Below are 15,700 nucleotides of genomic sequence, written 5' to 3'. Positions count from 1 at the left end.
AGCTCTGTATTTACAAATGCAGCGTAAGCGCATAGACGCATGGCTCAGCCTCATCGCATTTGCGTTCCAGTTTCACTTGGAACTCAAATGAGATGACGCCAAGGCAATCCCCATGTGCTAGAGTTGCGTTTGTAAATGCAGCGCTTGCGGTATGTGTGACCGCACCCTAAGAGCGCGTTCACACGTTGCGTTTTGATTGCATCACAACAGCTAAAGGAGAGGTGATTTGTCTCATTACTGTTTACAAAACCCAATGCGTTAATATCACGTTAACGGTTTATGTTTAGTAAATGCAAATGTTAACAGTAACGTAATTAGGAAAACGCATCATGTGAACGCACCCTCACAGAGAGCTGGTGACCCCAACAATCAAGATGTCACATGACTTCTGAGATGCTATTGACTTCTATGCGAGTGCCGCCAGATTCATCTGGGGGAGGTCAAGTCGTAATAAATAGTGAATTGCTGTATATTGTAACACTCTAGTCTGGGGGGAGCCTGAAAAAAAAAAAAAATATGCTAAAAGAAATCTAAATAAAGTTTGAAAAAGTAAACATTTCTATCCCCTTTTCTTATCCCCTTTTCCGCAGAAAACATATGGCAGCTGATTCTGCCACAAATGACAGGGTGCGTTCACACCTGCGTTTTGTAAACACAATGTAAATAGGCAAATCTCCTCTTCTCAGCTGTTGTGATGTGTTTGAAACGGCACGTCTTAACGCAACGTGTGAACGCAGCCAGGGGATCCAGTAACACTGGGCTGTGTTTTGTGGGCGTGGCCAGGGGCGTGGCACTTGTGTCTATCAATATATTATGTAACGTGACTCCAGTCCAGTCCAGTCCTTACGCTCGGAAAAGTCAAGTCTGACTGTGTTTCTAATGGGTTAATCCTAAAACAAAATAATGGACATATGAATAATACAATCCTCCGTCTCGCCGCTGGCATTATGGGAGATGTAGTTCCGGTGCTCGCACAGTGACTACAGTTCCCAGGAGGCCCCGCGCGACGTCATCACAAGTAGCCGCGTCATGACGTTTAGGACGTGGCTACGTCAGCGTCATCCCGTGCAGCTGCTGGGGGGCAGAGAGTGGAGGAAGAGAAGTGCTCGTCCTCTCCTCCCTGTGTATGCCGGGACCTCGCCTGATGGGCGCCTCACACCCGCGGCCGGGCGCGCTCTGACCTGGAGCCCTTCCTCTGCAGGTGCATTGTGGGTAATGGTCTTCTTATAACAGATGGAATTGGGGTCATTGTATGTGTCACATGTCATGTCATATCGTGATAGTCCAGGACACTGTACAGATACAGAGTTTTCTGCTGCTCTTATCTTCTCCCGGGAAAGCTGGGTGGTGGGGATTTTGGGAAAGCTGGGTTTTCTTTTGCTTCCAGACATTAGCTTTTTTTTTTTTTTTTGTGTCAGAACTTTATTTTAATGAAAATTTTGCCATTTGATCCCACACCAGTGTTGGTGGCGCCACGTACCTGCCCATGCGACTGCTGCAGCCAATCCCAGCCCTCCATAATGGCCAGCGACTAATTGGCTCAGACATCAGGCACTCGTCACATGTGACGTCATCACTTCTGATATGAGAGGAACAGAAAGACTTCACCGAACCAATAATACCAATCTCCAAAATCCAATGAAATGGAGCAGAAACGAGTCATATTTGTCTGAGAAAAGTAATTTTTAGAGGCTGCTGAGGTACAGTCACTTCACACTTTCCTATTTCGTTCCCATATGACTTAGAAACATTCTGCTGGTGTCATGTTAAAGATGAGAATCTCATATTTTGGAGCACATCAGGCTGGTGTTCCTGTACTCTACAGAACAGGTGACTCGGGCATTTAAAGGCAAAGTGTGAGAATGTGAGCTGCATATAAACATCCAGTTCCTGCTTATTTCTTTATTTGCCTGTATCTCCGGTTCTATAAAGCACAGAACCAGGGGCCTGATGTGATCCGAAAGATAAGATCTGTATCTTTAATATAACACCAGCAACATGTCTCTGGGTGTTATAATCATAAATAGGGGGGGATCTGAAGTGACACTGTTCCTACAACTCAAAAAGCGGGTCATCTCAGGCAAATATGACTCTTCTCTGCTCATTTGTCACATAATTTTGGGGGAGATTTTTTTTATTTTTATAGCTAAACTCATAAGATTTTACATAAAATGAGGGAATTCTAGAAAGGGCATTTTATACCCTACCTCAGGGGGCTAGCAGCTCTTTGGGCATGTTGCAGTGTACTGCTCCATCTTCATTGTCCTGGTTCTGGGAGCCCTGGAGGTATTGGGTCTGTTGGCCGCTGATCATAAGATTTTGGTTCTATCTGCAGTTTTGTACATCTTCTCCTCTGTATTTACATCCTGTGTTTTCCTTCTAGTTTCTGGGGACGGATATCTACGATCTGCTCAGACCTTTGGATGAAGCTTAAAGGGGCCGCAGCTCCTAGGTGGGTATAGTCATCCGTGACCGCAGCGCATGGCTGACAGAACACGGAGTGTAGGGAGAAGGAACAGGATGTGTATTGTCCTCCAGCCATTGTGTGAGGGCGTCCATCATTGCTGCCCCAGAGACAATGCTTCATTATGTGCTGGGGGCAGATGTATAGTCATGCTCTTTACTTCATGACTCTTTGATGAGCAGACATCGCACTGAATTATAAGACCCTACGGATATACTGGGGCTCATTTACTAAGGGCTTTGCGCCGCACTTTTGTCAGACCGTGCACGCTCTTCTAGGCTAAAACGGCTTCTACAGGTATTTAAGAAGTGACCCCTTTTTGTGGGACAATTACTTTGGCCTCCATGCGACTCAAATTAGGGGACGGGCCGTCGGACGGTCCGACGGATTCGGACGGAGCGCAGGATTTAACTTTCAAATTGTGTCGCACGCCCTATATTAAAGATGCGCCACAAAAAAAGATGGTGAACTTTGTCGGACCTGAGCGGGGAAGCGACACATCCATGATTTCTGCAAAAGTCAAGAGAAAAAGACGTAAGCTACATGACACCCCCCCCCCCCCCCCCCAAAAAAAATGTATCAATTTATTTATATCAAAAAACATCTAAAAGTGTGAAGAAAATGCACAAAAAAAAGCAGCCCCCCCCCCCCCCCCACTTAAAATGAGCCCCTCTCAACAGCAGAAATTGTAAAAGTGTGTATCATAAGTAGAACAAGCTTGTAAGGTAAGCACAAAAATATATACACACTCCAGTGGTGTGTGAATATATATCTATAGCGGTAATGGTACCAAGAGGGTGAATGCAGAACCAAAAACAAGCTATGAATGCTAAATATATCTACCTGACGTAACGAGAAATCATGCGGAAAGAGGGTGGGGGAGCTGGGGTGAACCTCACCCGACTGGCTTCCTTGGGGGTCATCCATGATTTCTGGTGCACGATCTTGGTGAATAGCCGCAGCCAGCGTTATACACGGACGATGCACTTGCAGTGAACTCGAGTAAATGTGCCCTACTGTATGTCCTACGGATGGCTCGTGAGACAAGTGACCTGAATGGGGCTTCCCATGGTTCCTTGTTGGAATGGAGTAATGGCTGCACTGGTTTGCTGCTCCTCTATTCATCTCTGTATAGAGCAACTTGGTTACTGTCACTAAAATTAGAACAGGTGTATGTGGGCCCCCTCTTATATCCTAGACCCCCACTAAATTGGCTGCTGCAGACTATTCCCAGGTCTGTCGCCTCCTGTTGTGTTCCATTGAGTAGAACTGTCTCTTCTTTGCTTATCAATCCGTTCCAACACTTGATATGTCCAGCCCCTAGAGCAGTGGTGGCGAACCTATGGCACGGGTGCCAGAGGTGGCACGCAGTGACATTTCTGTGGGCACTCAGGTTATCACCCCAGGACAGAGCTCACCAGACAGGAACAAATCCACCAAATCTTTCTGCAGTCCCAGGCAATTTAAGAGTTGCTGCTCTCAGCGCTGTTTCTAAGCGACACTTCATTGGCTGTTTGGAACTGCGGGAAAAGTGAGAAGGTGTGGAAGGGGCTGCATTATCTTTTTGAGGTCCCCCTGCTGGACCCTTCATTCTTCCTCTACAGAGAGACCCTGAGGAGAAGATACAATGAGAGTCTGAATTTGCCCTCTTTTTTTTCAACTGTTTTGGTGGCATTAGGCGGCCGATACGATTGAATGATGTGGAAGAACAGGTAGCAATAAGTTACTGCTTAAAATTGGCGCTTCACGGTAAATAAGCGGATTAGCGGATGGGTAATGATGCCATATGTGATGTGACGTCGTGTGCTTGACTTGCAGGTGAAGAGCTCTCGGGATGGCCGTCACACAGTTCCGCCTCTTCAAGATTTGCACTTGCTTCGCTTCCATTTTCACCTTCTTCAAGAGATTAATATGCAGGTATTACTGACGCTCTCTGTATATACAGGATAGGAGTATTAGTACTGTGCTGGGCCCGTATATATAGGATATGTGCTGTGCCTGTATATAGAGGATAGGAGTAGTAGTACTGTTCTGTGCCCATATATACAGGATAGGAGTAGTAGTACTGTGCTGTGCCCATATATACAGGATAGGAGTATTAGTACTGTGCTGTGCCCGTATATATAGGATATGTGCTGTGCTCGTATATAGAGGATAGGAGTAGTAGTACTATTCTGTGCCCATATATACAGGATAGGAGTAGTAGTACTGTGCTGTGCCCGTATATACAGGATAGGAGTATTAGTACTGTGCTGTGCCCGTATATACAGGATAGGAGTAGCAGTACTGTGCTGTGCCCGTATATATAGGATAGGAGTAGTAGTACTGTGCTGTGCCCGTTTATACAGGATAGGAGTAGCAGTACTGTGCTGTGCCCGTATATATAGGATAGGAGTAGTAGTACTGTGCTGTGCCCATATATACAGGATAGGAGTAGCAGTACTGTGCTGTGCCCGTATATACAGGATAGGAGTAGTAGTACTGTGCTGTGCCGTATATACAGGATAGGAGTAGTAGTACTGTGCTGTGCCTGTATATATAGGATAGAAGTAGTAGTACTGTGCTGTGCCCTTATATACAGGATAGAAGTAGTAGTACTGTGCTGTGCCCGTATATATAGGATAGGAGTAGTAGTACTGTACGGTGCCCATATATACAGGATAGGAGTAGTAGTACTGTACTGTGCTCATATATACAGAATAAGAGTAGTAGTACTGTGCTGTGCCCATATATACCGGGTGAGAGTAGTAGTACTGTGCCCATATATACAGGGTGAGAGTAGTAGTACTGTGCCCATATATACAGGGTGAGAGTAGTAGTACTGTGCCCATATATACAGGGTGAGAGTAGTAGTACTGTGCCCAAATATATAGGAGGAGAGTAGTAGTACTGTGCTTTTCCCATATATACAGGATAGGAGTAGTAGTACTGTGCTGTTCCCATATATACAGGATAGGAGTAGTAGTACTGTGCTGTTCCCATATATACAGGCTAGAATCTCAGCTACACAACTGTGAGTGGTCAACCAAACATATTGTGAGGCCTCAAAGGTTGGCCTTGATTAGTGCTGGACATAAATGTACCTGTTTGTACCTGTTGATGTCAGTTTCTAGCGCAGACACAGCAATTCTAATGCCGCCGTTGGCTTTACCAGCTGCATTTAAACAGTTATCACCTGCGATTGGTTCCAGGTCCGATCACAAGTGTTGCTTTTGGGTACCAAACCTGGACTCAAACACATTTTTATACTTCGCTAAATTGATAGCACAAAATACCTTGATATTACATTAGCAATGGTCAGGTAATAAGGTGGGTATATCAGGTATGACATAACAGGTTTCACTGAATAAATCTCAACGTATTATTCTGCTGAAAACTTTGGAATACAACACAGTGGATGATGGTGGTACTACTGGTGGCAAGAAGGATGTACAGGACTGTATCAGCAGTGGTGCTTTATAGTGAGTTATTTGAATATAACCGAGGGAAATGCATTGGTCCCAGCCCCCTGTAGTATATAGCCTGCCAGCCCCCTGTAGTATATAGCCTGCCAGCCCCCTGTAGTATATAGCCTTCCAGCCCCCTGTAAATGCTTGCCAGCCCCCTGTAGCAGCCTGCCAGCCCCCCTTAATTTTTTTATGTTTGATAACATTTATTATTTACAGATCAAGGGAGTCAGTATGGGTGCCAAGTTTTCCCCATCCCTGGCTAACCTGACTATGTCGTGGTGGGAGGACCATTTCATTTACTCACACACCAACCCCTTCTCTGGATCCATTGAGTGGTATGGCAGGTACATCGACGACATTTTGATCATCTGGAGTGGTGATGTGCCTGCCATACCACTCTTTGTTGACTACCTTAATGATATGAAATTGTAATCATAGCCCTGATACAATTATCCTTTTTAGGAACAATATAAGGAATATTTTCTTTCTTCCTATTTGCTGCTGTAGAGTTCATCTGACCCATCCACATGGCTGATAGTCCTGCTGCATATTACATATTCTGTTGCTCTCTTTTTCCATCCTATCACTGTTTGGCTAAGTTCACACCTGCATTTAGTCGGTGGTGGATTAAAGACAATTTGAAACCTTACATTTTTTACATTTCTTCCGTTATGTACTAATGAAAGGAAATCTTCTGCAAACCCTCCAGAAGGTTCTCTGCTAAGCACAAGTCTTTTGACTGTGAGCTGACCGCAATCCTGCAGCACTTTATAGGAGAAATTAAAGGGTTGTCCACTTCAAGCAAATAATTAATATTCAAACCCATTTACACTATGCATCCAAAAATCTAAAAAAAACACAAATGGATTTATCCAAAAGAAACAATTCTTTATTAATCCACTAGATGGCACACAGTTGCCTGAGTTAAAATACTTAAAGGACATCTACCACCAGGATGAAGGCTTGTACACCAAGCACTGACAAACTGGTGTGTGCCTCCTCTGGCAGAATCCACTGTTCTTTAGGCTTCTTACGGCCTGGTCTTTAAGACAAAGGCTTAAAAAAAATAATATGCAAATGAAGGGCATAAGAAGCTAAAAGAAGAGCAGATCCTGCCAGAGGGGGCACACACCAGGATGTCAGTGTGCATGGTTTACAATCCTTCATCCTGGTGGTATATTTCCTTTAGCATAAAGACATCCATGTTAAAAACACAGCGGGGATGGAGCATGTATTCCTAAAATATAGGAAGCTATCATGTCCGAATATATGGGAAGCCACGCTGATTCATTAAGGTAGGCATCAACAAGATACAGACATGACTTGTGATAGATCCTGCCTGCTCCATGTCCCATCACCACATGTATGTCACGAAAGCTTCACCGGGGAGAGGGTTAAGTACTAAGGGGATCCAATAGGACGTAGAGCATGATCACTAGTGGTGTGTTTCTAGAATAAGAATATAATCACCTGCTGCATTGCTCTAATTTATATTGTTTTTGTAATGAAAAGTTAGAGGACCTGTCACCTTAAAAAAAAGGCTATGGAAGCTATTAGTGCTACCCCAGTATTGGCAGTGTTACACTGCTAGCTTTATCCGAACCTTCCATGAAGCCCTCTGAACGGCGGACTGAGCTTACAGCAGTCTGAAATATTCATGGGGAGGTTCAAGGAGGCAGTGACTGCCAGGCTTTAAGCGGCACTGGTGTGGTTGGGGCGGTCTGGGGGAGAAGCAGAGGAGAGTGGAGCGCCTCGGACTATCCCCTAATGAATACGCCGCACTGCTGTAAGCTTGGTCTGGCGTTCAGAGGGTTATGGCAGTGCATTGTTTGCTAGCTTAGGCTACATTCACACGATGTATGCCCGCCGTACCGTAGTACGGTGGGCATACATCGGCGCTTCATAGAGCAGCAGGGGATGAGCGCAGCTCACCCCCGCACCTCTTCATAGCAATATACAGCGCACGGCGCCGTATCACGTAGAAAGATAGGACATGTTTACTCCCTGTGGATACAAACCATTCCCAGGTCATGTGATGTCCTTGTCAGTACTGCTCAGTTCTGGTCTGTATTGTTCTTCAAGGTGACATTATACATTGATGTGGTTTCTTAGTGATTGAGAGCTACTATAATTTGTGGCGATTTGATGAACTTGTTTCATGTCTCTCTTCTTTTCTTCTAGGTCTGGACGTGGTAGGAAGTTGAGTGGGGACCAAATAACTTTGCCCACAACTGTAGACTACTCCTCCGTCCCCAAGCAGGTCAGTCACCATCTCGTGTATGTGCAGAACCTAAGAATATGATATACTTGTTCAGGCTCCAGGGACAATTTAGATTTGTTTTGTTTCCGCCGCATATGCTGTACTTGTTAAAGAAAATTCATCATGAGTTTCTTACTCATAGATCCAGGCACCAGGACTGTGGTAATCTTCTTATATTTGTTATCCACGGCCTCCTTCCTTCTAAAATCAGTCCCACAGTCCCGGTGCCTGGATCTATCAGTCCCTTGGTTAATCCTGAGGGATTTTGATGGTAGATTCCTTCAAAGTCCTTTTGTATGCACCTACCACCACTAAGGGGAGATTCTAAGGATTTTTTGTTTGTAATTGGCAACTGATACAATGGAAAGGGGCTTATTATCTGATGGCTGCAGATTCTGCTCTTCCTGCCTGGTGCGGGATATTTAGGACATGCCCTGTGAATATACCATAAGTCTGTAAAGAAGGTGAATGCACACAGTCCAGGTTGTACAGATTTTGTTGCACAAGTTTTACTGCAGGGAGTGAGTTGTATGAAATGCTAGTCCTCATGGGGGGAGTTTGCGGTCAGTTTTGCCTAGGTGGAGATGGAAAGGGTGCGCACTCCTCACCTCTCCCATCTCTATAGGAAGCTGAAGAATGGGCAGGAGTAGAGCCTGCTCTGTATTTTGTAGTGTGAATGTACATAATGGACCTCAATGGCGGCCGTGCGTTAGCTGGCGTTTCTTTGGCCGGCTCACACTCCTTGTATACGGTTGGGTGCAAGAGGCCTTAGGTTCTCTTTTTAAGCATTTTAATTTGTCCAGAATTTTGGCTGCAATTTTCTGTGAGAGGGGTGAAAGCTGCACAAAAATCACAGCTGCACATTTTGATGCAGACTCGATTTTAATTTCTGTATCTTATCGTCACCATTTTACCAAGATCCTTTGCATAACAATTATTGTATAGCCGACTTGTAGTGTCCACGTACAGCAGATGCAAACCTGTCCTTGTCATATGATGGAGACTCAGATCTAGGACTGGTAACATAATACATGGACTGGAGTGTCCATATGACCAGGACATGATCTGGAAGGTGCTGTTCACACTGGCTATACAGTATATTGTGGGTCTTGTGCAGTATAACACGACCTGTCCCCCGGTAACTCTTGTACATCTCGTGTAGGTGGAGGAGTGGAGTTCCTGGGATGATGAGGCCCCCACAAGTGTGAAGATCGAAGGCGGAAACGGGACACTATCTACACAAAATTCTGTGGAGCAGGATGAACCGGACTATTTCAAAGACATGGCGCCAACCATCAGGAAAACTCAGAAGGTCAGTACTTGAATCCAGTGGGTGGCACTATGTGGTACTCAGTGATGCATGTCTATTGTTACTCTTCTTTCTATGGTGAATACTACACACAGACCAGGAGTGTCCATTACTAGACCTTCATCTTCAAAGTTAGGATGTCTATAGACCTTTTATAGTTCTGCATTCTTTTATGACTCTGTTCACACCAGGGACTAGTGCAGCGACTTTAATATTACTCTCAGACGTAGGGAATATAGAACTAGACCCCCATCCGGCCGTATCACATGGCTGCCTAGGAAAGGCGACAAAGGAGACATGTAAGAAAGTGTTCAAGGGCAAGAACATTACCCCTAATAGGATCACCTATATTGTACCCATGTAAACGTCCGCTCTGCACACCACAGGTCATATGACAGTCAGGTGGTCACTTTTGGGACTTCTGGTGGGTCCGTGCCGCCTCCTACCAGTGACATGTGGGTGGTGTTAATGGAGGTGACTGGCAGAGAATCCCCTGACCCCTAGGTATTACCCTAAATGTCAGCCCACAGCTCCTCCAGGCGGAAGGGGAATGTTTTCCAGTGTAAAAAATATATGGGTTACCCCTTAGGGCAGTGATGGTGAACCTATGGCGTGGGTGCCAGAGGTGGCACTTAGAGCCCTCTATATGGGCACCCGCGCCATCACCCCAGGGCAGAGTTCGCCAGACAAGACTCAAGGCCTCTTGCAGTCCCGGGCAGCCCATGTCCCTAGAAGGAACCTACAATGATGATCCAAAATTCTTCTTCTTCTTTCTACTGTATTGGTGTCCTCAGGTGCCTATACAATTTATACCCGTGAAAGAGCAGGTAGTAATAAGTTACTGCTTAAATTATCGCATTGGCACTTTGCGAAAAATACGTGGGTTTTGGTTGTAGTTTAGGCACTCGGTGTCTAAAAGGTTTGCCATCACTGCCTTAGGTTACTGCAGCAAGTTTAATACACTTTCTTGTATGTGGCCAAACCCTTTAACAAATGAAGCCATGTTCAGTCGCCTCTCCCATCCTCGCTACCCTGCAGCTCCGAGCCTCCTCGCCAATCTGTGTCGCTGGCGCAGGCCTACCATGTGTGTTTAGCCCCGTGACTAGTAAGAGGGGTAAGCAGTAGTTGATGACCTCATCTTGCTGCACTAGCCGCATGGCTAGGGGGGGGGGAGGGGATGGGTCAACAGGGAGATGTGAACGTGGCTCTATCTATTATGCTACTGCTGCTAGGGAAACCTTTGCTTTTCCCCAAAATGGACTGTAAGCTCTTGCGAGAAGGGCTATCAATCCTATTGTTTCATATGACAATATTATTACTTTTTCTGTATACCTCCCCCATGATCTGTACAGCGCTGTGGAATATGATGGAGCTTTATAAAGATTTACTATAATTCTTCCCTTGAAATGGATGGAGGTGCACTGTGTATTGTACAGTCCCATCCTCCTGCCAGCAGATGGCGCTGCGCACACACATCACGCTGTCAGCAGGTCATTAACCCTCGCCATCAGATAACTGTGTGTACGCAGGAATAATGGACAGTTTTGCCACGTTCTGTCTTTTCGTTCCTGTTTCGGCTGCAGGTTTTGATCTCTTCTCTCTCTGCGTTGCTTTTGTCTGCAGATCATTGTGAAGAAGAGAGAACCGGTGAATTACAGCCCCCCAGATGGGAGCCTGGGGTTCTCCAGCAGGCTGGCGGCCACACACGATATCCCTTTTGTGCAGTCTGTGAGTATTTAATGAGGAGGTGCCTTATGTTATACATCAGAAGAGCGTCCTCTAATGTCTGTTCCCAGATTATGTAGGTACCGGGCCAGGAGCACACAGTTAGCCCCATAGAGATGGATGAAGAGCAGCACACCTGTGCATACATTGTTACTCAGTAGACCCCTATAGGACCCCTATGGTTCTTATCAGACCTTCCCGATCTACATCCAACTCCAGAATGTGGATACGTTTTTATTAGTGAGTAAAAGCATTTAAAGGGAACCTGTCGGCACATTTTTTTTCACAATCCTAACTAGTGACGGTTCCTATAGAGCCCTATTGACTAAATAGCGCCCTTTTGTTATCTGTGGGAATTCTTCCACTAATTGGGAAATTTTCCAAATATGTGAATAGTAGAAAACTGGCTGGACAACTCCTTTAAAAGAAACCTACCATTTGATTTGATGCATTATGAAGCAAACATACCTTGGGATTGCTGTAGCTACACTGATGCAGGATCATAGCTTGGTTAATTCCTGAGCTGAGCGTTTTTGCTGAAAAAACAATTAAAACATTCAGGACCTTGGGGAAAGCTGGGTCAGGCTAGCTGACAAACGCATTACATACGGGAGCTTGGAATTACAATCACTCATAGAGAGCAGCTGGGGGATGGTGCAGCAATTGATTATTCTGCCTTCAGGCACTAGCCAGGGATTACATCATCCTCTCCTGCAGAGAATAACTCATGTGCTAGGAGAAGTACTGAAGCAGCCATAGAAGCAATAAAGCTTCATTATCATAATGTTATCTCTGTTTTATCAGCAAAACCACTCAGCTCAGGGATTAACCAAGATCTGATCCTGCATCAGTGTAGCTACCGCATTCTCAAAGTATGTTTGCTTCATAATGCATCACATCAAATGGTAGATTTCCTTTTAGACCCTGAGACCACTGGGTGAGTTTCCTCAGTTAGCGGCTTTGTATTCATTTACAACTCTAGCTAAGTAGCTTGCTCACGGCTCATCATACATCTTATATGGCCATTGTGTTGTAAAACACCAGCAGCCCACAGCCGCCACAAGGGGGAGCCTGATAGCGTCCTGCATACTGTAAGTTATGTAGGTCATATGAGATGGAGAGAAATGGCCTTGAGGACAAGGATTTGCCTATATTTAAGCTGCACAGTCACAGGGCTAATAGTGTCATATATTCTCCCTTCATATACATTTTATAGGCAGAATTGGGCGATTTGGAAACTTGGCAAGAAAATTCCAATGCGTGGGAAGAAGAGGAAGACGCTGCCTGGCAGGCCGAGGAGGTCCTAAGGTAATAACTAGTAATATACAGGCACATGGTGGTCACCCTGCAGCCATTGTGGGTCATCAAAGGGTTATCTGCTTTGGACAATCCCAACTAATTAAAGGGGGCTCTAGTAAACTTTGATTCTGATGACCACCTTGGACTTCTATTTAAGATTGATAATTAGTGAACACCAGATATTATCCCATTAAACTGTTAGCCCCCTTGGGGGAATGAAATGTCCTTTCTAGAATTTCTTCTTCTATATGAAATCTCAGCAGTTTACCTATAAAAAGTTAGAGGTTTCAGGCCGGGGGAGGGTGGGTAGGCGGGTGGTCTTCAGATCATTCACATCACATCTGGTTCTGTGTTCTACTGCGCCGGTGTTACGGGCAGTTTGAAAAAGCAGAATATGGATCTTTAGCTGCCGGTATCTCCAGTGCTGTAGATCACAGAACCGTAAGCCTGATGTTGTCCGGAAGATGAGATTCTTCTCTTTAATATGACAGCATGAAGCATGTTTCTAGGTGCTATAGAAGTCTTTGAACCGAACTCATCTCGGGTAAAATATGACTCGTCTCATCTTCATTCTGACGGTTTCACTTTTAATAGCAGCTTAGCTGGGGACTGATACCCATCCTACCACAAGTACACTGTACATGCTTATTTGGCAAGCTAACAGCCAATCAGTGTGCGAAGGTGCAGGACTCCAGTGACGCGCCACCATAGGCATAACTATGCATTGCACTGACTGGTCATCAAGAATGAGCAAATCTCAATTAGGGCTCATTCAGACGGTCCTGTCCGCTGCACATCCAGACAAAAAATGCTGAAATGTGATCTGTGTTCCGTCCTGTTTTTGTGTTTAATGTGTTTTTTGGATGTGCTTCTACTCTTTTTGCCCTGCCTAGTCGGTTGCCTAGCCACATTTGAGGAAAATAATGGAACCTAATATAGATATCATCAGTGTACGGTCCATTTTTTGTAATTTTGCGGGTCGGTTGCCTTCTGTGGAGGTCCATGGTCCGCATGTGAGAAATAAATAGTGCAGGCTGCAAGTGTTTTCTCACTGTTTCACATCCTTGGAAAAACCCAACGTGTTAACAGACCCATAGGAATCTGCGTCCATATGCCATCCACCAAAAACCGTATACCATACGGACCTCACAAGCCCGTCTGAATGAGCCCTTACGTCTCTACACTTTAGCCATAAGTTTATATCCCCCCCCCCCCCCTTATTACATCCGAATGTTCGTTTTGTATCATCTAAACTGGAAACCCCACCCCAGGCCGTCTCCATGTGTCATCTCATTATTAGAATTACTTTAATTAAAGATGTAAATGATGTCTGACTTTATCTGGGTCATTGGGTGTTTCCTGGTAAATAAAGGTGGTGACTCTTTGGACAGCGCCCATCTGTTTTGGGTAAACTTTTCCCGTTTTCCAGGAAAACTCTGCAGAGTATAGAACCTTTCACTGGCAGCATAGTAGTGTACTAATAGTAAGATTGTGTTACAGATACCTTATAAATACTAGAGCTGCAATCCCCCCTCTAATAACATTTCCTATGCAGGATGGTAGTAGCCTCCTCCATATACAGTGCACGGAGCCGTCTCCGTCCAGGTAGGGAGTTGCATCCACATCGTCCTGTATCGGTGGGGTGCGTGGGTTCCCCCTGTGAACATCAGTCCGCAACAGTGGGAGATGAGTTGTTCCTACATAAGACAAGCTAAACAGTCAGTCCAGGTGCCGACTCTCCAGCAGAATCCTAAATGCAGCTCCGGAGTAGCCTGGAGCACGACGCGTGGCTGTGCCTTGTCATCACAGACGGCACAGAAAGGGTTAATTTCTTAAAGTAAATCTGCCATCAAAATCCTTCATGACAAGTGAGGGGCACTCGGCGCTAACGTGTGTTATGAAACGCGATACAGCGACTGAGGAGATCTGCATTGCCGTCAACTGTTGCGTTTTGGGAACGCAAATGTTATAGCGATATTGGCGAACGTGTTGACAAAACGTGTTTGGTAACATAACTTTCACATGTGTGCTAACATCACATTTATGGTTGTATTTTGTAAACCCCAATGTAATTAGCCAAATTACCGCCCTCTAGCTGCTGTATTGCTCCATTAACACTTATTAAGCCCCTCAGGCTCATTTGCATACAATCCTTCAGCCTGGTGGTAACCATGTGTGTCCCTGGTTTAACATGATGGATCTTTGCCTGGATCTATGAAAAGGAAATTCCTTCACAGTGGTTATCTTCTTAGAATTCAATTAAAATTATGCAAATGAGCCTGAATGGCTCCCTGGGGTGTTACCAAAGCCCCCCCCCCATGCTGTAGTTTCACAGGCTGTTACACTGTACTGGAGCAGCCCCCCCATCCCTTTCCCCTGTACAGGAGCACAAAGGTGGAGGCCAAGAGCTGAGCAGTCTGCAGCACAGACAAGTCACATGTTGTTTTTTTAAAATGCATCCAAACCAAAGCCCAACCCCTGGGACTACACAGAGGATTCTATCAGGATGCAAGGTAAGTTATAAAACACAATTATATTGTAATGCAAATGCTTAGAGAAGAAAGACAGATTTCCAAGGCAGGTGTAATGGGCTTCTGCAACCTGTCTTCAGTGAAAATGAGGTCCCTGCTGACAGGTTCCCTTTAAGGAGATGACGATTATAGAGAAGTATTTTTAGTTCTTTCTTTATGATATATAATATTTCATTTTATTCTTGATTCCCATCCATCAGGCAGCAGAAAATCGCTGAAAGGGAAAAACGGACGGCGGAGCAGCAGCGGAAGAAGATGGAGAAGGAGGTGCAGCGGCAGATGAAGAAAGAACAGAACAAAATGGGAGTGAAATTATCCTAACAAGCGGCTCCGGAGCAGGGGGGCGCCGCTCATCACACAGACACTTCAGCTTTATAAGATCTTCTCATTGGGGCTGTAGAAACACTGGCAGCACCACCTCACCGGGATTCATGGGAACTCGACCCCTTTTTATGACTACGGATCACAGAACCGGATGATTTCTTGCCTCCTTTAGACTCTCGCATGGAACTTGTACAATTTAAGATTAAAAGGTGTAAATAATTATTGGTGGGAATCGACCGCTCCATTACCCTGTGTGATACATGTAATTATTGATTAAAGGGTTTTAAAGAATTTTCCATAATTTTCTTTTTTTTTTTAACCATGAAGAATCCTTATACA

The 15,700-nt window shown here is 45.0% G+C and overlaps 1 protein-coding gene across 3 annotated transcripts; it reads left to right on the top strand.

The window, feature by feature from the left end:
• The first annotated feature begins 1,040 nt into the window (after positions 1–1,040).
• EBAG9 (estrogen receptor binding site associated antigen 9) lies at positions 1,041–15,652 on the top strand. Of its 3 annotated transcripts, none has more exons than XM_072151312.1 (8): positions 1,041–1,201; positions 2,384–2,452; positions 4,283–4,381; positions 8,095–8,173; positions 9,336–9,485; positions 11,106–11,210; positions 12,424–12,515; positions 15,238–15,652. In XM_072151312.1, the coding sequence occupies exons 3-8, from the start codon at positions 4,299–4,301 to the stop codon at positions 15,356–15,358; spliced, it is 630 nt and encodes a 209-aa protein (XP_072007413.1). In that variant the 5' UTR covers positions 1,041–1,201; positions 2,384–2,452; positions 4,283–4,298; the 3' UTR covers positions 15,359–15,652. The 3 variants fall into 3 exon arrangements, with proteins under 3 accessions (XP_072007413.1, XP_072007415.1, XP_072007414.1); XM_072151314.1 differs by having other exon boundaries at positions 1,041–1,208; XM_072151313.1 differs by having other exon boundaries at positions 1,041–1,212.
• The last annotated feature ends 48 nt before the right edge of the window (positions 15,653–15,700 follow it).

This window comes from Engystomops pustulosus, chromosome 5 (genome assembly GCF_040894005.1).
Source record: "Engystomops pustulosus chromosome 5, aEngPut4.maternal, whole genome shotgun sequence".
NCBI classification, from domain to species: domain Eukaryota; kingdom Metazoa; phylum Chordata; class Amphibia; order Anura; family Leptodactylidae; genus Engystomops; species Engystomops pustulosus.
Note: the sequence above shows the minus strand (reverse complement) of the source record. Positions and strands in the feature narration are given on the sequence as shown.